General features: G+C 43.5%; 3 protein-coding genes across 3 annotated transcripts in view; 1 reads left to right on the forward strand and 2 right to left on the reverse strand.

Annotated features, from left to right (window-relative positions):
* Positions 1–411: 411 nt before the first annotated feature.
* Positions 412–4066, reverse strand: LOC103358882 (transcriptional repressor protein YY1-like). Its single transcript, XM_008284033.1, has 5 exons — positions 3465–4066; positions 2143–2293; positions 1857–1917; positions 1536–1694; positions 412–1290 (listed from the first exon to the last, which is right to left on the reverse strand). Exons 1-5 carry the CDS (start codon positions 3961–3963, stop codon positions 1108–1110), a joined length of 1053 nt encoding a protein of 350 aa, XP_008282255.1. The 5' UTR covers positions 3964–4066; the 3' UTR covers positions 412–1107.
* A 1746-nt stretch (positions 4067–5812) lies between these two features.
* On the forward strand, positions 5813–11175 carry degs2 (delta(4)-desaturase, sphingolipid 2). Its single transcript, XM_008284043.1, has 3 exons — positions 5813–5899; positions 8581–9323; positions 9931–11175. The coding sequence occupies exons 1-3, from the start codon at positions 5818–5820 to the stop codon at positions 10072–10074; spliced, it is 969 nt and encodes a 322-aa protein (XP_008282265.1). The 5' UTR covers positions 5813–5817; the 3' UTR covers positions 10075–11175.
* Positions 11176–11339: 164 nt separating this feature from the next.
* evla (Enah/Vasp-like a) overlaps positions 11340–24819 on the reverse strand; it is a 40293-nt gene continuing 26813 nt past the window's right edge. The window contains exons 4-14 of the mRNA XM_008284238.1: positions 19424–19481; positions 19022–19083; positions 17199–18122; positions 15097–15296; positions 14846–14961; positions 14649–14676; positions 13678–13720; positions 13506–13566; positions 13229–13286; positions 13051–13108; positions 11340–12847 (exon numbers count right to left, since the gene is read on the reverse strand). Coding sequence (XP_008282460.1) covers positions 12810–12847; positions 13051–13108; positions 13229–13286; positions 13506–13566; positions 13678–13720; positions 14649–14676; positions 14846–14961; positions 15097–15296; positions 17199–18122; positions 19022–19083; positions 19424–19481 — 1646 coding nt within the window. The 3' untranslated portion in view covers positions 11340–12809. The remainder of the gene's footprint in view (positions 12848–13050; positions 13109–13228; positions 13287–13505; positions 13567–13677; positions 13721–14648; positions 14677–14845; positions 14962–15096; positions 15297–17198; positions 18123–19021; positions 19084–19423; positions 19482–24819) is intronic.

Below are 24819 nucleotides of genomic sequence, written 5' to 3' on the forward strand. Positions count from 1 at the left end.
GTTTTTTTTTTAACCAAAAGAGGAAATGCAGACTTTGGTACTTTCCCAAAACTTAACTGCTGAAGCAACCTGAAGTTCTGGTGACACATTCTGGCAGCATTGAACCGGATCAAAATGTACAGAACCTCAAGAGAATTTCTACCTTTTGAACACTATTTAACAGTTTGTTTAATTTCCTGATCAAACCCACTGACTTCATATTTTAACGTGTTACATTCATATCATGTTCCAACACAAACGTATTTCTGAACTGAAACGTGGCTGCTGTGGTGACCTGAGTGGTTTTATCGTTCGCCATGTTTGGAGCAGCTCTAGGATTTGTCTCCAGATGACACACAGCTGATTAATAATCACAATAAAATAATGTTTTAGGATGAGTTGGACCTGTGAAAGGACAAATGACGCTTTTTGTATTGGTAGTGCAAGAGGGAAAAACATTTTTAATCAGTGACCACTATTGAAAATCATATGGCTATTATCTACAAGATTCCGATATTGCGTTGTAGAAAATGAAAATATGCAAAGACCAGCCAATCCCCTCCTGAAACACACTCATGTGAGGGAGGAACAGGGGAGGTAAAACAAACTGTGAAATCTCTTCCAAGAAGAGCTACGGGGACAATCTCACTACATACGTTACCACAGAGCTTATGTCAAACAGTGTACAATATGCACACTTGGGGGGGAAAAAGTACAAAATTGAAAAGGTGTCATTGCTGAGGATCAATGCAAATTTGACAGATATTGCAAAAACTTTTGAACTGGCTGTGTTAAGGTATAAATAAGTTTTTTTAACGTGCAGATCCATGAATTAACGTCTTCACAAGAAGAAACCGTAAATTGTTCCATCCGGGTAGAGCCAAAGTAGGGCGGGAGGCCTGAGGGGCGTTCTCACGAGTTCCTTGTTCAAACCTCCATATGTATATCAAAAAGTTCGCAAAAAGGTACTTTCTCTGTTTAAACCTTTCATCTAGAGGCAATACAAAGGGACTTCATATCTCACAACAAAGCAGGCCACGGAACATTAGTTTGTCAAGGAGCGGAGATACAGGTCAGATCCTCCAGTGTACGCTCACGCCGCTGCCAGTAGCCTGGTTCATGGCTGCTTCACTGGTTGTTTTTGGCTTTGGCGTGTGTGAGGATGTGAGACTTCAGGTTGGTGGACTGGGCAAATTTTTTGTTGCAGCCATCAAAGGGACACACATATGGGCGGTCTCCAGTGTGAATACGCACATGTGTGCGTAAGTTAAAGTCCAGAGAGAATCGCTTGCCACAGCCCTCAAATGTGCACTGGAAAGGAGAGAGACTCGATTAACGCTGCTGCATTTGAACGTAGCTCACAAATAAAATTAAGTCACAGTCTGCATTTAGGATGATGAATATTAAAGCTTGAGTATGACTGCTCTAAAACAAAGATAGTTCAGTAAAATGCACAATTCAGGATGTATTTCTCTTTTTATACCACTAGTTTAAATTACACAGCTTTTACAGAGTCCAGAAAACAAGCAGGATGTGCAGAAAGTGAAGAAACTCACCTGGAAGGGTTTCTCTCCTGTGTGTACGAGTTGATGTCTCTTCAGCTTTGAACTCTCCACGAATGCTTTCCCACACTCTGCGCAGACGTGCACGCGAGGCCCGTGGGTGTGCAAATGTTTCCTCATGGCCGAGTTATCCCTGAACATCTTGGTACATCCCTGAGAGCGAGAGGAGCACAATGAAGCTAATCTCTTGGGAAATATTTACAGTGTGGGTTTACAATCGAGTTAACGCTCCTCGTACCACTGCAGCAACCACCACTAAAAAACACAACTCTGTAAACGTGTATTAAACTTAAGTGCACCGAAACCCACACTCACTTTATGTGGACAGGCTATCGTCCTGGGTGCATCATCTTCTTTTACTTTTCTCGGCTTCATTCTGCAACAGACAGCAAAGTGGTCACATCAGAAATTGTTTGCAGCATTCATCTGTTGCCATCAAAACAAACATTTCTTCAATAAAAGTAGTAGTTTTATTCTATACTTTTAATTATATTTCTATTTTTTTATTATTTCCACTAGCTTTTAGTGAAGAAAACACTTTTTTTGTCTTGAAAGCTGGAGTTTTAACGAATCATTTAGCCACACAAACATCATCACTCACCGTGCAAACTCTGCCAGCTGTTTGGGGTCCGACAGGTCGATGCCTGGGATGCCTCCAGGAGGAAGCTTCTTCCCCGTCATGTATTCAGAATAATCTGGAGGGGAATTTTCTCCTGTGATCTGCTCCTCGTGGTCTATGTCCTTCTTGTCATCTAGATGGGAGTGGGACAGAACAGTCGATAACGACAGCAGCACCAGCAAACAACAAAAAAGTGCAAGTAAATGATTACATTTTGGGCTAAAGCGTTATCTGATATCCCCTAAACTCCCTTCCTCTAGTGAATGATGGAAAAATATGACAGAAACTGTGAGACTGTGGCTGTTAGCATTTATATACCAGTCACAATCAGTCATACACTAAACCGGATTAACATTACAATATTATGCAACTGAACAGGTAGTTAGTAGATAAGAACTGATGGAATTTTAATATTGCATGTATGTAAATGTATGTAAAACACATCATTGGCATAAAACAGAAGATTTTAAAAATACGTCTATAATATATAATCTTTACTTGTAAAGTAAAAATAAAGGATTTAATATTCTGCAAATATGTAAAAACTCTGAAGCGTCTCCCTGCTGGTGACTAGTTCGTGTCCACGGGGCAGAATCGGTGATAAAAGATTCGCTCCTCAGTGTTTACAAACATGCAGGTTTTTCACATTTCTGCAAACACAATTTAATAAAATCAAATGGACAGATACAGTAAAAACACTGCTGTTTATTTTTTTTAAGTGAAGTTGTCACCTTTGGACCCGTGCAAGCTTTTAATTAGCCGCCGACATTAAAGTTAATTACATCATACCTCAGTAATAAAACTATACTTTTTATGGCACCGCAATATCAAACACAGCAACTCATTGTGGACCCAGGATCCAATTCGCGTGCATTTACAAAACTTATTCATATATAAGAACACGCAGAGTGCGCGTAAAGCCAGAGAAGCGTAAAGTATGAGGGGTTCCTGAAGGCACCACCTCCACCCTTATCGCTGAACTGAACTGCGCCACAGCGGCCTAGCGGAGCTAGCTGCACTCGCTCCCACACTCGCCGCCATCTTCGTCGGCCAAATAAACGCCATTTTTTCGGGCCGCCATACTTTCTAGACCAGGGAAATATGGCGGCGCCCATCGACACATAAAACATGGCTTCCAATAAAAACAAAAACATTTCAAATGGAGTTTAAGTGGCTCAGAGTTGGGGAAAGCTTCCTACTTTAGCGGAGGACAAGGCCCCAGCTGGGCCCAGTCACACGACACACACGCTGAGAACAAAGCGAGGGGCCAGCTTGCAGGAATTCACTCAGGACTCTGAACTTACCCGATGCCCACATAGTGACTGAAAATTCCCCCTCCAAAGTCTTTATCTGGACCTGCTTCTGCTCCCATTTTCTGCCCATTTCTCCCCCGCTCAGGTAGCTCTTTTTGCCCGCTTTCTTTCCGCTTCCACTCTTCTTCATCCGGCCTGTTGACGAGCTTTTCCCGGCCACAGTAACCAGAGTCTGTTCGATATAGTCCTCCTCCACGGCGGGCACCGGGATGAGGATTTGGTCCTCGAAACCGTCATCCGTGTGCAGTTCAGAGTCATCCTCGCCCACCACCTCTTCCCTCGTTTGCACCAAAATCACCTCTTGGTGCGGATGAATCGAGTTGGGATCGTCCGTGTCGAGAGGCTGCAGGGCGATCATAGGCTGGTGCTCACCGTCGTCTCCCACAACTGTTGTCTCGATTGTCTCTACCTCGATTTCGTGCAGCTCCACGATCTCTGCTGGCATTTCGGACCCGTCCGTCTCTATGTACAGGGTGTCCCCCGATGCCATGATCAATTTCGTATTTCCTCCTACTTGTACGCTATATTTTTTTGCACTCTAGTCCTCCCTCCTGTCTACTCTCTGCCTTCCTCCTCCCTCTCCGACAACAACTCTACACTCGTGTACTCTCGTCGCCACAATGCTCCAGTTATGAAGTCTCGCGTGATTTGGCTCGAAAACGCTCTGATATGGGAAACTAACCTGTAGCATCTTAATTCTTTAGTTTTTAACTTATAACCAAAGGGACTGAAATAAATGTGAAAGTTATCAGATATTTCCAGGAAAAAAACAATTTTAAAATAAAACTCTTCACGCTAATATTTTGTATTATTCAGAATCAGAATTATTATTGTTTTGCTTCTATTTTGCACTATTACAGTTGTTTTTATTTGTAGTTACTTTTATTTTGAAGCTATTTTTATATTTTTATCTTGTACATTGTACCTTACTGTACATTAATTGCTGCACCAACCCAACAGAACAAATTCCTCGTATTGTGTAAACTACACCTGGCAATAAATCTGTTTCTGATTCTGATATTTCGTATTATTACATCGCAAGCTCATGTGAATGAATCTTAACATTTAAACTTTTTTATTTTATTTAGTAGAGTATTATCGAAAATCAGGGTTGCATAAAAGACCAGGGAATTATTACACTTCACAAATAATACTTGAGCAAATAATTGGCATTTATGCTTAAAAACACCAAAACAATTAATTGGGTATCAAAACTAATAAGTTACTAAGCTAAGATTAAGAAAGTAAATCAATACATTTTATGTCTAGGCTCATTGTGTATGCAGAAAGACAGCAACATATGGTAGGAATGGAGGAAATGAAGTGTATCTGGGACGTATGTGACAAGTTAAAGATAAACTTTATTGATCCCACAGTGGGGAAGGTTCACTGTTACAACAGCTCCAAAAGAAAAAGTGTAAAGTCAGTGCAAGAATAATTAGAAACACACAATGCAAATTGTAAGAAAAAGAAAGAGAAACACACAGGACAAAAATTGCAAGAGAACATATACAGAAGATTTTTGTTAAGAAGACTATATACACAAGATGAGGCAAGCTCATGTAAATGAGTTTTTACAGCATTTAAGCCCAATAAAGGCAAATTAGGGTTATGTAGGAGACAGTGTTTTCTTATTATCAATGATTAATGTGCAACTTAGTTTTTTAATGAATCAATTGGACTGAAATGTGAAGCTAATAATGCAGATTTTATGTGATCAACATTCTAAAACGTAGAGATATCAAATTTGCAATCATATAAAACAGCTGAAATCGAAATCTGGGATCTTTTGGGGGCATTTTTGCTTTTAAAATTACTTCAGTAATTAATAATTGGGTATTGAAAAAGTTGCAACTTAAAATAATATTCTAAAAATATGATTTATTGTCTGGGCTTACTGTGTGTAGAAAGACATCCAGCATATGGTATTTTTGTTGTTCTTCACTGTTCAAAAAGGTATGTTGTTTCTGCAATGGTTTCACAGACTCCACTGATAGAAGATTCATGTGATTCCAAGTAAAAAATACAGAAAAAATTGGTCTTGAATTTTATTTTTTTTCCCCAACTATCCTCCTCTATACTGTAGTATCATCACGGTTTTGTTATGTAGTGACACAGAGTAAACAGTCGCTACATAACGTTGAGAGAACACACGCTGGGAGGTATCACACATTTCAACAGGTGCAAACTGGGCCCCTCCCTCCCTGCGCCTGGGGGCGGGGCCTGAGGTCACACCTTACACCTCCAGCCTGCAGCCCGGCTGAGTGGGTGTGCCCCGATACTGGCCAGGTTTGATGACACACGCAGCGCCGCACAGCCTCTCACACACGCAGGGAAGATAGTCATGGGGAAGACAGGTGGAAGAGGCGACTTTGAATGGGTCTACACTGACCAGCCGCACACCTCCAGGAGAAAGGAGATTCTAGGTAAGAAATGCTCGACAATTAACAAAGCTTTGTCATCACACAGGAATCCGAGGAATTCAATTTATAGTAGCTGCTCCGAAAAGTTGAGTCTTTTTTTTTTTTTGTCCTGACTATACCCTATTTATAAAAGCGTAGCCGGTTAAACCTGTTTACTAGCTGTTGCCTAACGTGCTCTGTCCACAATGGATGCAGGGGAAACTGTCATGCCATTAAGATAAACTCCGTGTTGACTACATTTAACTTATTAATACAAGTTATACAAACTTGTGATTTAAGAAATTCATTTGAGATTGCAAAGTTTTAACACATATATTAATTAATTTGCCATTTAACACATAACCCTGTTCAGGACTCTTTTGGACCCCAGGCCATTTAGTTTAGGTGACAAATATTGCTTTTTTCATTTTTGAAGATTTTTTTTAACAAAAAAAAAAGGAAGGTTGGCCTGCAATTGGAAACAAAAAGAAGGCAAACCGACAAAAAAATTAATTAAAAAAAGAAAAAAAGCCAAAAAGAAAAACAAAAAAAAACTTGCAAAAAATCCTTCCTGGGCCCCAAGGGAACCCAAAAAAACCTTCTAGGGTAAAGTGTAAAACATTAAAGATATATCAGCAGCAAACTCAGTAAACAAACTTTGCCACCCACGGGAGACATTCCTCCTTTGTCAAGGCAAAAGGTATGATGGTAAAATGTATATATTCGAGGAATGACCCTGCTGTGTAGCTATAAATGATATTATATTAATTTAATTCTGATTGAAACGCTCCCTGAAGGCGGTGAGTTCTTTCCTGCAAACCTATCTGCCTCTCTGTTATCTTCTTTTCTAACTTGTGACACAATAACAGCGTATCGGTAGCAGGTGCAGAAGACAACGCCTTTGGGCTTTGCTAGGTAACAAGACGCATTCCCTGCTCATGACAAGCACACAATGCTGCACACGAGGCTTTCTTGAGAGTCCAGGAATCGAGGAGGATCCCTGAAAAGTAACCTCGACTCACCAAACTGCCTCAAACCACATGTTTTAACAGCAGTTGACTTGTTTTGTATGTATGATCCCTCCTTTTTTTAAAATTATGTCATGGATCTACAATCAGTATCAGTCATCTTCTGTTATCTAGTTCGTCATGTGGTTTGATTGAAAACAGATTAGCCGAACAAGATCGTAATCTGCTGATGTATATCCGATCTTGGGTTTGAGCAGTAGTTGCGTGTGATGAGCAGGAGGTGATGAGTTGTCTGACACCACCAAAGTAATAAATTATTAAAGCGTTTTGTTTTAGTTGAACTCCACCCTGCCCCGAGGCGACCAGCAGGAGGATGAAAGTGTCAGAGGTCGTTGTGCGTTTCATCATTTCACTTTGTCATGTGGGTTTTTTTTGGATTGACAAGTGGTTTTATGTGTCGAGTGGCTTGTTGTTAGAGGCTGGATGTAGGGTGGACCAGCAGGCCATAAAGTTTATATTATCTTGCGTGTTCAAAGGACATCGACGGCTGCCATCGCAGAAGCTTGAGCTCATGGTCAAACCTCACCTCAGAACAATATTTTGGTTTTCACCTTTAGCATCCTGTTAATCTTTTTATTTTTCTGTAATCTGAGCCTGAAACCTTATACTGTTCAATTAGCAGACAATAAGCAACGCTGAAATCCAGCCAACAGGTTCTGCTTCTGTGAAGGTGGTAAACAGGTTTTTGTTTTATGATGCCTGGTTATTGATTGAACTTAACACCATGTGGTCCAGGTTACACCAGGAGATGTACAGTCCATAATAAAAACCTCTTGATTTGCAGGAGCGAGTGACACATTAGCGATGAGGTCATGTCCAACAGTAGATTAAAAAAAAAAGCAGTTCTAAGGCTGATGTTTGGTGTATGTTGATTTTAAAGGAGTGGCTGTAGAGACGCAGTGGAGAATTCCTCTTGGCTAAACATTAACTGTAAAGCAATAAAGAGGGTTTGGTCAGTAAAGGGGAGACCTACAAACTTCAGGAAAATCACTGAAAGCAGGCCACGGTGTCTTTAACCTCTTAGGTTACCGAGCTAAGCCCAGTTTGCATGGACGCTACACAAGTAAAGTCAAGGCAAATAAGCCTTGTCCAGATTTGCATGTGTGACATCCCCTGATGGAGTGGCTCTCATTTAACGCATGACTGGATGTGCTCCTGCAGCAGTCTGCCGTCAGCTCCACCCCTCAGATCCAGAATGTTTGGGTGGATGGATTACTCAGCTCAACCTCTGCTTTCACTCAAGGTCTTGGTAGTAGCTGAAAGGTGTGGTTAGTGTAACAAATCAGAACTTGTTTGTCTTAACGATTAGGGTATACTGGAAAAGCACCATGGCATCTCCCCGAGTTTCATCTCCCTCACCAAAACAACACCTCTGCCAATTATAAATGACTTCTGTCAGCGGGCTCGTCCCAAGAGAAGGCTGCCTTACAGCATGCTTGACTGTGTTCTCTGGGAAGTGTTGTGTCACACAGACTGTACAGAGTATGTAGAGTATAACATGTATGTAGTGACTCTGACACAGCAAAAGATCAAACTGTTGAAATGACAGTGAATTCGTCCCTCTTAAATACCAGACTTATTTATTCTTTCTTAGGTTTTTTTTTTTTTGTTCTCTTTTGCCTTTACTTCCTTTCTTCTCTACAATCTCCTCATCTCTTGCCGTGTTCCTCTCCTCAGCCAAATATCCACAGATCAAGTCTCTGATGGGTGCGGACCCCCAGTTGAAGTGGGTGGTATCGGGCATGGTCCTAACCCAGCTCCTGGCCTGCTACCTGGTCCGCGACCTCTCCTGGAAGTGGATCTTCTTCTGGGCCTATGCCTTCGGAGGCTGCATCAACCACTCCCTGACTCTGGCTATCCACGACATCTCTCACAACGTGGCTTTCGGCAACAAGCTGGCGAAGTGGAACCGCTGGTTTGCCATGTGGGCCAACCTGCCCATCGGACTGCCCTACTCCGCCTCCTTCAAGAAGTACCACATCGACCACCACCGCTATCTGGGAGGGGACCAGCTGGATGTTGACATCCCTACGGACTTTGAAGGATGGTTTTTCTGCACCCCGGCCAGGAAGGTCCTCTGGCTCTTCCTCCAACCCTTTTTCTACGCCCTGCGGCCGTTGTTGGTCAATCCTAAACCAGTGTGTCAGCTGGAGATCCAGAATGCAGTAGTTCAGCTTGCAGTGGACGTAATTATCTACTATTTCTGGGGGCTGAAGCCCATCGTTTACCTCATTGCAGGATCTATCTTGTGCATGGGACTGCATCCGATCTCCGGACATTTCATAGCCGAGCATTACATGTTTCTGAAAGGACACGAGACGTATTCTTACTACGGACCACTGAACTTGATCACCTTCAACGTCGGGTATCACATGGAGCACCACGACTTCCCCAGCATACCTGGCAGTAAACTACCTCAGGTGAGGCTATATTACTGCTATAAACCATGTTCTACCAGGTAAACTTTGGATTGAAGGCAATAATTAATCTGGTGTCAGAGAGCGAGCACAGTTCCCCTCACAGCAGATAAACTGTTCCTCTCCTGTCTCTCAGAATCTAAATATAACAGCAAATCCCACACGTCACCTTTTTTTTATGAACTTCAAATATTTATCAGATGAATGGACAGGCTGTAAATGATTAACTGCTGCATCTCTAGCATGAGCAGAGCATGAAGTGGTTCATTGTGAGATACTTCCCTTTAACTCAGTTTGCAGTGACTCTAATGAGAAAATCACTGGTCGAAGTCAGAGTTCATGAAAACATTCATTCAACCTGTCGGTACAGTGACAGACCTTTATCAGAACATACTGTACAAAGCGTTCAGCAGACTGTGAAACGCCTGCTTCTATCTGATTGTCCCGGTGAAATAGTGTCAAGCTGAATAAGACCTCTGTGTGACACCCTGAGGTGCTGCTGACACTTTACATCTGCACTTTAGGTGTGAGATGATTCATGATTTACATTCTTTGTGCGTTCTCACCCCTCACCTCCACTCCTCACCTCGTCATATGTTCTTGTTGGCAGGTTAAGGAGATAGCAGCGGAGTATTACGACTCCCTTCCTCAACATACTTCCTGGATTCGGGTATTATGGGACTTTGTGTTCGACGACAGCATCGGGCCCTACGCCAGGATCAAACGGGAGTACAAGCTGAGCAAGCAGGAGTAGATATCTGACAATTATATTTTCCATTAAACCGACATGTGAACTTCATTTGTTAAAATATTGTTGTTGAAGTACGTTTTTTTTCTCCACACAGTGTGATGTACATAAAGTGTAATAATTACAGTTACTGCACGGTGAATGAATGTTTCAGCTGCATATGTTCCTACAGATTGATTGCAGCTGGATAGTTTTCCATTATTTATTCATGCTTGTGTTCCTGCTATAAACAGGTGGCCCATTGTCGTGATGTAATGATGGCATTTCCTTGTCCCCCTCATCGAGAGGGGCGACGGAAAGCTGACAGTTCCTCATCTGTAATAGGAAACAACAAATGATAGCATAAAGTCATTTTTTTCATAGGATAAAGGTCAACGGCATTCTGGTGAGACTTTACAGAGATGTCACTACCTCCTGCAGTTTCCTGCCTGTGCTCATTATTCAGGTTTCTAAATGCGACGCTCTCACATCCGTCGTGCAGAAAAGTGCTGAGGTGGAAAATGAGCATTGAAACTTACCTGCCAGTAAGAGGAGCCTTTTCCTTCAGTGACGCCTCATTCTGCTTGTTCGCAGCATCATCGTGCTGTAAACCGTTCGATTACATCTACAGGGGGTGGACAAAATAACAGAAACGATGCAGCGCAATGCAAATAAACCAGTAGCTCTCTAGGAAATCTGATGAAGTTTAAACGTCCAGTACTGTTGAATGAAGCTTCTAATTCATGAAATACTCCCTTTAATCTGCATTCCTGACCATTTCTTCTGCGGGTTTTCTATCTCGTCGTGACTTTAGAGATTGCAACATGAATTATTTTAGGACTGTTGCACCATTGTTTTTGACTGATTCACCGCAGAGCCGAGCGACGCCTCGCAATCACATATTAAACCTCCGAAATCACAACAACAGCAGCCAGACGGCGTTAGCAAAGAGGAGCAGTGGACCAAATCAACACTGTAGAATAAAGTCAGTATTTACTGCAGGGCTACAGCATTATGCAGCGTTGCTCTTATTTTGTCCACCCACCGGTTGTGTTGATTTAGGCATGTTTCTATTTAAATGACTGTGCTATATATATATATATAAAAAAGTAATCACAAGAGGAAACTACTATAAAGAGTGTGTTCCTTCCTTGTTGGTTTTTAATAAACCAGATGTTTTTTTCTATTTAAACTTGAAATATGCCTTCACGGTAAAAACCCTCCCCACACACACACACACACACACACGCACACACAGCAGGTCATTGCGCAAACGGTTGACACTCGTGTTGTTTTTGTTTGAATGAATTTACTTCCAGCTTTTAAATCAGAACGTAGTTGAGAGCGGACAGAGTGGATAGAATGCAACAACTGATATTCATCCAGATCCTTCCTGCAAAGACACACGTAGCTACCATCACATCGGCCTACCGTTCACCTTCTGCACATTCTTATCTAAGGTAACATTTGCATATTGCCAGAGCAACCCCCCCTTTTTGTTTATTTTTTTTCACATTGCTACCATTATTCAACATCTCATATATAGGAAGGGGAACCTTCATAGAAACAAACCACTATAATAAATGTACCACCGTTTATATTTATTTTTAATGTTTTTTTTTTTTCCCAAACCAAATAAAAAAAAAGGAAACTAATTCATAGAGACGGGGGAGTTTCATGCATACTTGGGAGGTTCACAAAGCATAGGAGGACTAATAGATAATACTACATTGGTTTATATCTAGGTAAAACCAGGTGGCACATTTACAGTTATCGGCCTGTTTTGTGAATGATCCCCAAGTTTCAATGATCTCACCGCATCTGGACAGTTGGGAGAGAAACATCGGTCACACTGGAGTTGTAGAGCAGACTGTTATCCGTGTGAGTCGCTGCGTTTTAAAAAAAAAAAAACAAATCGCTTGCAATGTGTTATGCCTTGGATATGGAGGAGAGAGGTAATTGAAGTGGCTAAATGCGGTTCAAACATTAACGTGTTTTTCATCGTCTCTGGAGAGAAAAGGTTAGACACACAACACCAGTATGAGCAAGGTCATAAAAAGTCTCTTAAATATGCCAGCTGAGGGGCTGGTGAGTCTGCAGCACCATTATGCCCGTATTGTGCTTGTTGTCATCATCAAATAGTCAGGGATAAACGAAACAAAAACTCATAATAGAAAATATAAAAGGCTGACATAAATGGTGTGCAAGATTCCTTTCTCCTTCTATAATATCAATAAAATACTCATTGTCATCAACAGCATCATCATTATCACCACAGTTTTTAAATAATAAAACAGTAAAAACTTAGAAAACAAAAATATTTTCTTCTTAAGACTTGGACTGAACAGAGAAACAAAGAGTTGCAACACTGGGCTGACTGAGTCTAGGTGCACAGAGAGGACCACAACACCAAACTCAGCACAAATGTCCTTCCATTCCTCACTTCATCCTTCATCCTCTGTTTGAGTTTATCAGTCCTTTAATCTTTCTTTATCCAGCCTTCTTCTGCTCGTCTTTCTCATTAACCCCTGCTCTCTTATCTCAGTTTCTTTCTTTCTTCTTCTTCTTTTTTTTTTTTTTGCTGTCCAGCAGACTTAAATGTTGGCACAACATCTCTGCAACTTGCATCATGGCATCGCGAGGTCACAGAAACATTGAGAGAACATTCCCTGGTCCTCGTGTCTGTGCATCTGCATGTCCATCCTCCTCCAGCTCCTCCTGTCGCTCTCCTCCTTCTCCTCCATCTGCACGCTCAGATGAGATTAGGATGTACTGATTCTGCCGATTTCTTGTCTGATGGCTGCAAGAGGGAGAAAGCAGCCTTTAGGGAAAGAAGATTTCAGCAGCGAAAAGGCCTCACGCCCAGAAAAAGGCACGCCAACATGTTAAAATAGACTTTATTGGCAGTGAGCTGTAAAAAGTAATGGGTGAAAAGGATTAAAGATTAAACCAGCTGAGCTAACGGCTACTGCAATGAACTTTAAATTGCCGCGCACTGCTTACCATTAATGATTTCATCTTTGACCTTATGCAACTCGCGTACGACTTCATCCAAAATTTCCTGCAGAATAACAAAGAGAAATGCTTGTGAGTTTATGTTTTGGAGCTATATGAGGGCGTTGAAAGTGCAAAACCCATAAAATCCTGAATGTAATAAAACACAGTGGAGAACGACACCAACCTGTTTCATCCTGTCAAACTCTGTGTCTGATTCACTAGTGCTGCCGATGGGTCTCACTCTGAAACACAAAAGGATGAACTGAATAAAAACACTGTTTAAGTGGAGTGTATTGGACTAGGCATTAAAGGGATGTGCAGTGGTTTTCGTGCTAAACAAATTAGACTTCTGTTTTTCTAATCCTTGCAACAGATTTGAATCCCTGCGGTTAATGCCAGAGACTTGCTATCTTTGCATATTCAGACTGCTCCCTTCACTCCTCCACGTTTCAGCTGCAGACCTGGACACCAGTGAGGACTTCTCTGCAGAGTTGGATCGCTCCCATGGCTTCTTCACAGCATCTAGCCAGGAGAAAAGAATAAATACCATTCAGTGAAACAACCTGGCTGTAACACATATAGCTCCTGTAGTTTTATTGGGCTAATCTACCGGTTGTGTTATATATTCTGTACCTGTTGAGTTCTGCTGACCCGGCCCCCGACCGCTGGAGTCGTCCTGCAGGAGAGACACAAAGTGATGTTAATTATTAACTCTCAGTCAATGGTACTGTCAGTTTTTCCAATATTAAAAATATGACCTTAAAGGAATAGTTACATAAGTTTTTAAATCATTTGCTTTCATAAGAACGGTTGTATTTTAAGATCGACACCAATCATGTCTGTACGCTGAACATAAAGCCACGGTCGAGTGTCAGCTAGCTTAGCTTAGCCTAGCTCTGTTTGGTGTTAGCATAAGCTAGCGGGCTGCCAGCATCTTTAAAACAACACGAACCAATATGAGGTATAATATATTTAAAACACAGCAAACATCTAGTAACTTCATAGTGAGATTCTTTGTCAAAGGAACAATCACCAGTTCAACAACTACGCTGGGGACTGTGTGGGGACCAGAATGTGGGTCGCACACACGTTTTATGGCATCGTACCAAAATTATAAAATACTGGGACGATGTGTGGAAAGAGATGAAAAAGATATGAGGCTATGAACTACCTACAACATGCACTGTGCTATAGTTAGGAAATGTAAAGCATCCAAGGCAAAGACTGATATCTGATTAAGATTTTAAAAAGCCATCACAAGGAAATGGCACAAAGAAGACCCCCTACTGGGAGGAACCGGCTGGAAATCACTAACGAGATGCACGTTATGGAGAGACTCACATATATTATGAAACTACAACCATCAATATGGGAAAAATGGACTATCTACAAAAAAACCCACAACAAAGACTGAAAGAAATTCCACTGACACTTTGTTCTATATGTAATGTGTTATTTAAATGAGAAAACTAATAAATCATAAGTTAAATTTGTATTTTTTCCCTGCATTCAGCCAGCATGCCAACCATAGTGAGCCAAATCTTGGAGCAAAGTAGTGTATAACTGAAAAATATTCAACTATTGCTTGAAAATGTAAGACTTACTTCATCCGGTTTCTCAGAAGCTTTTCGTCTAAGAGAGAGGAGGCAGGGGCGACAGTGAGATCCAGATCATTCAGAAACACAAACACAACATTAGCAGTGGAGCTCGTTTCCTTCATGAGATGAACACTTGCAATAAAGCAGAACCAGGACGACAGAACAGAAATGACAGGATGGTTGTGTTGGTGTCGCTGATTCACCTGCGAGCTAGTAAGGCATTCATCTCCTGCATCAGTCCCTCCCCACCACCACCACTGCCACCACTAGACCGGTTGGAGTCACTTTTCCCACCAGAACCAGGTGGGCTGCTCTCATCCTGGAGAACACATCATGAACATGAGTTTCACTTTTTGACCTCTGGGTGAAAAGCATCACGGCTTCAGCAGATCATGACCAACACAACCAGAGGGACTGGACCTCCTCCTCCTGACGTTCAACCAGGGAGGCTCACCCTATGCACTTTACGTAGTTTGGCTCCAGCCAGCGCTGCTGCCAGTCCTGAGGGTTGGTGCTGGATCCCAGGCGGGCCCCCGGGAGGCCCTCCACAAGTGGGCAGTGGAGGGGGCATGGGTGGGGGCACCGCCATCGGGGGAGGTGGACCCGGTGGCGGCGGCGGGGCCGGCGGACCAGCCATGGGCGCTGGAACTGCAGCTGGAGGAGGCGCCACAGAAAGCATAGCCGGGTGACCTGCAGAGACAGGAGGGCCTGGGAGGGGCAGAATCAGAGCTCAGTCAATAGCTGCACGGGTCCATCTAGCTTTTGTAGCCCCTTGGAAGGTTTTATGAGGACCGTCTGAAGAACAGGGTCTACACGTGTTCACTAATAAACACCTGACAGCTGTTTAGTGTCAGAGTGCAGGCAGCACTAGTTCAGCAACTGTTTAAAAAAATAGTTGTGTTGATAATAAGAATTTGGGTTAGAAAACTGTGTTTTTAGTTTTCCTACAGCCGTTGGTTTAAATCATCTCAGCAGCAGATGACTAGTGGATAGACAGTCCACTGCAGCTGCTTTGTAAAACTCATATATAACATTCAGATAACTTTAATTTAATATCTGGCTCAGATCAAGTAAAGCTAAACACCTGCTGAGCTGGACTCACTTCAGGTGACGGACTTGAAATGTTTAACTCGTGCCCGCTGGTGTTTTTTTTAAAGTCAGTGGCTTTTTTTACTGAAAATAATTGGAGATGCTACAGAAAGAAAAGCACAGATGTAAATAATGACTAATGAATTCTGTGTAGCTGCTTTGATTTGAGGGACCTGGTGTTGTGCATGTTGTGATAACGTCACACTGTCATGACTTACTGGGAAACTTCAATAATATCAACATTATAAGCTATTGGGGCTGCTGTCCTGCTGCATGATGCTAAATCAGGAGAACGGTGCATGGAAGAAGGCCGTTAGCTCTACTCTGCTTAAGCAGTCTGCTATTTCTTTAAAAGGCTCTGCACAGCTACATTTATTACTTTGGGTGACAAGACATCCAGTCAGGCTCAAGTCGATTAGCTATCCTGGAAAATACATGACATCATGAAAATAGTAACTCTGATAACCTGTGACCCTGTGTAATACTGTGCAAAGGTTTCAGGCACTTCAGATGAATAGATTGATGCAAAAGCATCAGGGAGGGGTCCCAGATTCATTCAGCAGCATGACAGCACATGTTGCTGGAGGTGTGAAGAAACATCTTCAGTGACAAGAAGAACAAGGAAACCTGCAGCAGCTGGTCTGGTCCCCACAGATCCCAGCAACGGAGACAGCTACAGAACTGTCGTCAGTTCTCTGTGATGCTTGTAAAAGTGATCTGAAAAACTTTGTGAGACTGCATTCAGAAAATTAACCAAAGTGTCTTCACAGAGTGTGTTTTGGTTTTTCTGCTCCACATACTGCAAAGACGCTTCATTTTACCACGACTGTATCATCTCTGATTGTTAACGGACTGTTTTGCTCTGCTGTTCCCGCCCCCTTCAGGAAGAACGCCTCTCTGAGTCTGTGATGGACAACCTGAGCTGGTTGGTCACACAGCACCTGGGTTGAATTCGTACTAGTTGCCCAAGAGGCTTCAGGAATGCTAGAAAAAAGTCTTTGTACCGTAAAAGCTTTTATTTTACACTTTTAAGTTTCTAACCACCACAAATTACATGTTTAAAAAAAAGGATTTTCACCGAATGGGACCTTCAAACACAAAATCTTTTGCGTAACACTAACTGATAAATAAAAATTATTCATGGCATTATTTCTGAAAGCAGCCTCACTTTACTTCTGGTGCCTGAAACGATTGCACAGCAGGTCTCGCCCTGTAGGTGTGACAGACGGCTTAAGCAGAGTACGATCACGCCCTGGCGGTCTTGAGAAGTGGTCTGATTGTACAGCGTGAAAAGAAAACACCCGCAGCAGATGGATCATGGGTGTGTATGAGCTCGTATGCATTCTGTGCATTGGATGGTTTTGTTGCCTAACGCCGGTGTGGTGCAAACACATACATATATAGTCACACACATGAAACATCGCTCTGCTGAGAGACTACCTCCTCCTCTCTCCTCCTCATACTTACTGCTGCTGGCCATGGGGGCCGGCTGGGGGACAGGGGAGGGGGTCTTCTTGGGCGAACCCCCGTCAGTGTAAGAGGGGGGCGAGGAGGAGGAGGAGGAAGAGGTGGTGGTGGGGGGCTGGGCCTGCTGGTGGTACACCTGCTGCTGCTGCTGCTGTTGTTGTTGATGTTGTTGCTGATGCTGCTGAGGGTGGAAGGTGGATGGGTACTGGTGGCCGGGGGCGGGGCCTGGGGCTGTCTGACCTATCAGAGGAGGCAGGGGGATGGCCTCGCAGTACTGAGGCGTGAGGGGCAGATGCTGAGAATGAGGGGAGTAGGAATCGTCGGGCTGGCCGTTGGAGTGAGGGTGGGGCTGGTGCTGGGGGTACTGGTGAGGGCCCGCCATAGCGCTAGGATCAAGAGGTGGGGGCTTCATCCTAGCGCTCACGGGCGGGAGGGGGTGAGCCACCGGGAGCACCGGCTGCGGGGGCAAACCCTGCTTCACCGGCATCGCCATCATTACAGGGGGGGACGAGGAGGGGGGCATTTGGGCGTACATTTGCAAGTGGGAGGCAGACCAGGTGCCGTGTTTAGGGGGGAGCATCATGTCCTGCTGCTGCTGCTGCTGGATGTGCAGGTGGCGGGCTGCTGTGGGGGGAGACAGGGGGATCTGACGGACCTGTCGGCCCTGGGTGGTCACTCCCGCCTGGACCGGGGAGAAGGCCGAGGCCAGCGAGGTGGAGAGCTGGGAGGAGAGCTGGGCCTTGTCCCTAGCAGCCCCCACCTCTTTCTCCTGAGAGGGAGAGATGGAGGCGGAGGAGGGAGGAGAGGAGGAGGCCACGCGGACGTAGGAGGGTGGCAGTGTGCTAGCTCTGTACTGTCTGTACTCGGGAGGAGTGTCTGGGTGGGTGGGAGGGGTGGAGACTTTATATTGGAGAGTGGAAACGACTGTGACGGGCAAAGAGAGAAAGACAGAGAGAGGAGAGAGAGAGAGAGAGAGAGAGAGAGAGAGAGAGAGGAGATGCAGACGAGGAGGAGGAGGAGGACGAAGGAGGGCAACAAACAAAGGAAAACAGAAAAGAGAAAAACGTGAGAAGAATGAAAAGCAAACAACTGAGCAACCAAGCAAGTAAAAGATGAGAAAATCAGGAGCAGTCCAAAAAACGGAAGCCAGTAGCAAATAAGAAAGAATCAAAATATCATAAAAAGAACAAGCAGCAGAATGCAACATGACTGAGCCATGATCAGAAAGCATATGGCATTTCCCCCCAACAGTAGCTGGAAGAAAGAGATGGCAATAGAGCATGTTGCAGGGACAGGGGGGGTTCTGATATTGCCAGTGACACCGGGGACAAAGGAGGATGTTTAAGTCTGTATGTGCTTTTTTTTTTTAAGGGCAGACTTGAACATTTATATGTGTGCATGGATAAAAAAGCATAACAGACCGGGGAGTCGTGGTTGGAACTAAGGCGGGAGACATTAAAACAAACCACACTGGGGAAGCCTGTTTAGGAACCTGTCGTATCAGGGGATGGAATCTCTGCTATTTATTGATGATGATGATATCACCTGTTTGCTTTGGGAAAGTAAAGTGTGCTTTGCCTGACCCAATACGGATAACTAGACTCGTTTAAAACGACAGAAAGCAGCGCAAACATCCATTTGCTTCCAGATAAGGGTGTTTGTTGACAGCTGCGAAGCTTTCTTGTTGACCGTTTTCTAAAATGTTTGTGTAGCTGTGAGCACAATGCAGCCGTCAATTCAGCTCGCAAGCGCGTTTGAGTGAGAGTGTCAGAAAGGAAGTGTGTTTATATAGCCGGGCGTGGGTGTGTTTGATCAAACCTCACCTGATCCTGACGTTCGTCGCTCCCTCTCCTTGTGCGCCTGCATCTGATGTTGCTCCATCATCCTATCAAGCGCAAGGATGTCACTGCACTGTGAGAGCTGCGGCGTTTGTAGTTTGCTTCAAACAAACGAGCCTTATGTGCGGTTTGACTCTATCTCTGGTTATCATCAGCGGTTATACGATCATCGACAGCACAGTAAAGGCTGTGTTTTGGAAATTATTTACATATTTAGCAGGAACCAAATGGCTCAGACAGGTCAGCTAGAGTATCACGAGATGCAGTAGAAATACACAGAACAACATCATCTATATGCTTTAAAATGATATGCTTCATTTGCTTGGGTTTTATTTCATATTTTAAGCAATAAGCGTGTCTAATGTGGAGCAGGGTTCTCGTTAGTACCTCCTTTGTGCTTCGCTCTCTTCTGAGGAGGGCCCATTTTGGCGCTGAACGACTGGACCTGGAAGACACAAAGCGAGAAAAAAAAATCAACCACACAACAACAACAAACATTTTACTTTTACAGTCATTCCAGAAAATGCGACAACACCTTCCCTTTTCTTTTTTAGCCTCAGAAGCTCATTAATGAGACAGAAACAACACAAATCTGCAAATACGTTCACCATGTGTGAGAGGATTAATTGTGTACGTTTCCATATGGAGACACTTCCCACAAATTATGATAATCTTACATAAAGCGGCCTCAGCAGCGAGCGCAGGAAGAGAAGCTGAACAAACAGTCGGCAGCAGGCATCATGTGAGGTGCTGTGACTTTGCCCTGGAGGGCCTGCAAGCTGTTTGTAATGTAATTTGCTCGACATGTTGCTCGCCACAGGAATTTCAACTGTAAACCGCAGCAGTAAAGCCTTTAAGAGGCTTGATTAAACAGAAACTATGGAAATATCGCAGGAAAAGGTCACGCAAATGTGACCGTGAGCAAAACGCAGGTGAGTCATGAAATCCTCCAGATGAAAGAACGCTGATTGTGTTTAACAAAGTTATCTCAGTCTACATGTTAGCAGCCATGTGATCGGCTCAGATTAGCCGTTTGCTTGTTGACCAGCTACAGATAGTCTTCACTCCCCTCCTCCCTCCTCCCTCGCTGGGTGACGGAGCCTCATTCTGGGGCAGCTATTAACAGGGAGCATCAGGGAGGGCACTTATCACATATCACCAGAATACCAGTCATTAAACTCCAACGCCCACCGTGACATCAAGATCACCCACGGCGTGATATTTCCGTTCGCTGTGTGTCTGGAGGATGGGGGAGGATGGGGGAGGATGGGGGGAAGTCAACATGAGGCAGTCTGAGCAGCTCACTGAGGGCTGCGACTGATTATCCTGAATTTAACTTCACGTGATTTATTCAAAACATTAAATTGTTTTGGAAGCAGTGAGGTTTGCGTTAGCGTCTCTTTGGTCTGAGCTGTTTTTGATTAACTCCTCTTCCTTCAGACTCTTTCACTTGCTTCAGTATCTAGTTAACTGATCAAATCAACGGCGTTAAACTTTATTTGACTTTCACGCAGCTTAGTGCAAATAAGAGTGTCTAAGAAGGAGACAGTATAAATGTACCTGTAAGACTGTAAAGTTGGATTTTCTTTTCTTGTGTGAGTGTTGCTCAGACTCTAAACCCTCCTGAGCAAAGCTTGATCATATAGATCATCTTGACTCTTGCAGCAAACCCTCAGTGTGCATGTGGTGATTAATGTCATCAGGCAGTGAGTGAATAAGCATTTACTAGACAGGTTTCATCTGCAGACGATAACGAGCTTTAATTTGTTCCGCCACAGTCGATGGATTCAGGTTTAGGTGGAGCGAAGAAGCGATGCCTTGAAGACGTCTGCTTTCCCTCCATCCCTGACTCTCCCCTGAACTCCGCTTTTCAACTAATTATCCGCTCTGCCGGCAAAGCTGCTGCACATTTAGCAAATATTCAGAGGGTTGAGCTAATATTCGGGGTGTCGAAAGCAAAGAAACAGTCTCGCTCTGCAAGAAAAGAGGACACAGAAGTAATAAAGTGTTTGGTTTCAGCAGCACTAATACGATAAGATCTCACATCTAGATGACGTCGTGTAAATACAGGCCGTCTGTTTCACCATCACGTTCTTGTTCAGCTTCAACAGAAGTATTTGTTGCAGAAACAAATCCTACAAGAACATCAAGATACAGACATAAATACAGCAGAAGCATTTCTGCTGCTTCCACCTGCCAACAGCTACACTGCTTTCTTTATGAGACTTCAGGGATTCGGTCTTTAAACGCAACCTAATTAACACGGTATTAACACTTCACAACAGTTCTGCAGGTGTTAATGAGGCAGATGTAAAACAGGCGCTGGCCAACCTGCGCTGCGTTGTTCTGCGTGTGTTTCCACACGTATGTACTGATGCCGATATGACGCAGGGTTCTGGCTGTTGCCATGGTGAAGGTCAAGGAAGAGCAGGAAGCCCAGGGGAGCAGAGGGCCTGATCGGACATGTAGCGCTGGAGCTCAGGAGACCAAGGTGTGTGTGTGTGTGTGTGTGTGTGTGTGTGTGGGAGGCGTCTTAATGCAATCAAAAAAAAAAAAAAATCAATTATTTCCCCCCGTGCACACTGTTTCTTTAAACACACAGAAGGCTAAATGATGACGAATTACAGCCACAACAGAAGATACAACAACAGACAGACGGACCTTTTGTCACCTTAAACAACACACGACTTGTCTAGAAGGCTCCAGAACTTTAATTCTGAATTGTACTTTCAAAAAAACTCAGCAGTGCGTGTCTCAGCAACCGAGGTAGGAACCACCACAGGGTCATTACAGGTGACCAGGGCAGGACAGGTCCCCTTTCCAGACACACAACACATCTGTTGGAACCGATGTGACGGCCACCACCTAGTCGATTGGTTGGGCACATTGGCTGTCTGTGTCTGTGTCCCTAGATTGCCGGAGACTGAGTGGGCGGTCCTACCTGATTGGCATGCTCGCTCCCAGGTATAAAAGGGCCAACCCCTCAGCTCCTGGGCTCCCTCTCTCCTCATGCCCCTGATTTGTGGTTTTGGTTCGTTTTTGGTTTGGTTTTCACATCTGACAACACCTTGCACCACATCACATCCAGATATCTGCACCCACACTACTGACATCACTGACTTACATACCTCACTTTGACTAGATTAATTTAACCAATTAATAAAACTTGATGTTAAAATCTGAAAATACCTGTGTCGTCTCCCCTCTTTTGCCACAACCTATTGGCCCGGGTTGTGACACCGACACTTGGTATCTGTTCATAGTGAGACACACCATTCAAACAGAAGATACCTGTTTGTCTTCTCCTTGACGTTCCTCCCTGATCAAGCGAAGATGTGAAGAACTCATGAGGACTCTGTGCACTTAAACCCGACTACGTAATCATTTGACAGCAGATGTGTGGGTCTGCCAGGGACGCTCTGAACGTGTTCTGTGCTAAATAAAAGAAGTCAGGAGGCGCTGGAGCTCCGTTTCTTAGCATTTAGAGAATTCGACCAGCTCTTATCATGGCTGCCACTTCAGACGTTTTCGGGTAATTTCACTCAGTTGTAAATGTTCCTAAGCAAAGAACAGGCAGTTTGACCGCAGCATGTGATTGTCAAACAGTTGTTTACTTATTCAAGCAACTAGTGACAGATTCTAGTTTTTCAAATCAAAAAAGGTGCCAAAAAAAGAAATTGCAAGTAAAAATCCTGCAGTTACAAAGCTGCTAAAGTAAAGGTTGCATTTTATTAATATTAACATTTATTAATAATGTAATTTAGTTGTATTAAAGTTTTACTTATTAATGCAGTAACCAGTTTTAACCAGTGAGTGCAGGTTCAAGAAGGGTGACAGGGTGAATCGAGGGGTCTTGTCAATAATTAGAAGGGAAGAAATAAAAATAGAAACCGGCTATGCAAATCTGTATTTTTGAAGTCATCTCTAATCTCCGCCTTTTTATGTGAAACACTGGATAAATCTGTGAGGCTCAGGAAGTTACCCAAACAAACCATCTGACAAGTTTAGAAGGCAAAATGTAGAATTTAGAGCCTGCTATTTTGAGAAGAGGCTCAAAATTCACACAGTTTGGGAAGCAGCGGTGTAATAATCAACATTATATTGTGTTTTTATAAGTCTATCAGAAGTTCTTAATGTCATTTTCTTATTGAAAAGCACAGTTAAGGCACCAGCTCAAAGTAGAGGAGTGAAAAGGACGATAATCGATATGAAATGCAGCAGAGCAGAAGTATAAAGCTGCAAAAGAATGGAAGCAATTAAGCAAAGTAGAAGTTCCTCCCAACTGTGCAGAAGTACAGTCAGTTCCATCGCTCCACAGAAGACAATACACAACTACCTACACGTCCAAACAAAACCATCAAACAGCGAGAAAATGGCTAACTTCCCTCCATCTGCCAGCCGGTCTGTTGCCGTGGAATACAAGTGGAATATCTCCTCAGCACCACACTTACTGAGGACGATGATGGCAGAAGACACCCGTCTGAGGACACCGGGCGAAAGATCTGGAGTCAGCATGGTGGGAAAAGCTCCAAATTCACTGTTTCCACTGGCCTGCTAGCGATCAGCACGGTGTCAGCGCCACTTCCCTCAACAAGCAACAGCACGAGGGTTAAGTAAGACGGGCAGCGAGCAGAGACACCTTCATGACGAGGCCCGTGATACCCCACATCCAAACGCACCCAAAAAAAGGAGAGCTGCCATGTGAGCACGATGGGGTTCGACATTAAGGCTCCGTACGAGATATTTTAGCCACCGGTAGGAGGGTCACAAGGACGGGATGGGATGACAGCGCAGCTAAACACTCACAGATATTCCCTGTCAGTGTCTCACGCACACACACACTCACACACACACACACACACACACACACACACACACACACACACACACACACACACAGAGCTTATAAGTAGCTTGTAACCAGAGACTGTCAGAAGCTATTTAGTAAACCAAGAGTAGGCGTGAGTTTAGTTTCGAATACAGGTCAGGGTTTCAGCAGGATTTATTCACTATGCACGTACAAAAAAAACAAAACAAAAAAAAACCCAAAACAAATATTGCATAATGCATATTTAACCACATGCAGACTCTCTACTATCCAGAGCTGTTTACTTTCACGAGAAAAACTAATAAACTGCCGTGGAAATGAAAACCCCAGCCGGAAATAAAATCCTCAAATAAAGGACAAATTTCAATCTGTAACCGACTGATGTTGTTATTGTTGTTGTTAAGAGCTGCAGTACACGCTGTTGACCAGCAGGGTGTAGTAGAGCTCAGTTACACTTCATAGGCTTTGAACTCTGCAGCCTTACTTAATGTCTACATGCATATAATCAAATACTAGTATGTAGATTATTGTAGTGTTTACCGTCATCCTGCTGTCATGTCTCTCACATGCCTTCCTCCATCAATTTTTTAAAGACTTTCTGCATTTAACGTTTTCTGTGCCTTAAAAAATACCAATGTGTTGGTGTCCTACACGCTGCTCAGAGTCAAAAACACAACACAGTGAAATGTTTTAGAGAAACCAAATCAAATGTTTATGTTCTAATAAAGAAGATATCCAAGTATTCTTTTGTCCCTGCTGCCGTCGCTCTGCTGAACAAGCAGCTATATTTTCTGTTTTTATTCATTTATCACTGTCTTTTTGCTATTTATTGTTGTTTCTGTGTGTGATTGATGCACAGATTGATTGTTTAACTACTAGCTGCATAGCTAATTACCCCACGGGGATAATAAAGACTCCTTGAACCTTGATACGTCTAAAATAGTGTGTCTGGCAC

Source organism: Stegastes partitus, unplaced genomic scaffold (assembly GCF_000690725.1).
Source record: "Stegastes partitus isolate 25-593 unplaced genomic scaffold, Stegastes_partitus-1.0.2 Scaffold8, whole genome shotgun sequence".
Classification (NCBI taxonomy): Eukaryota; Metazoa; Chordata; class Actinopteri; family Pomacentridae; genus Stegastes; species Stegastes partitus.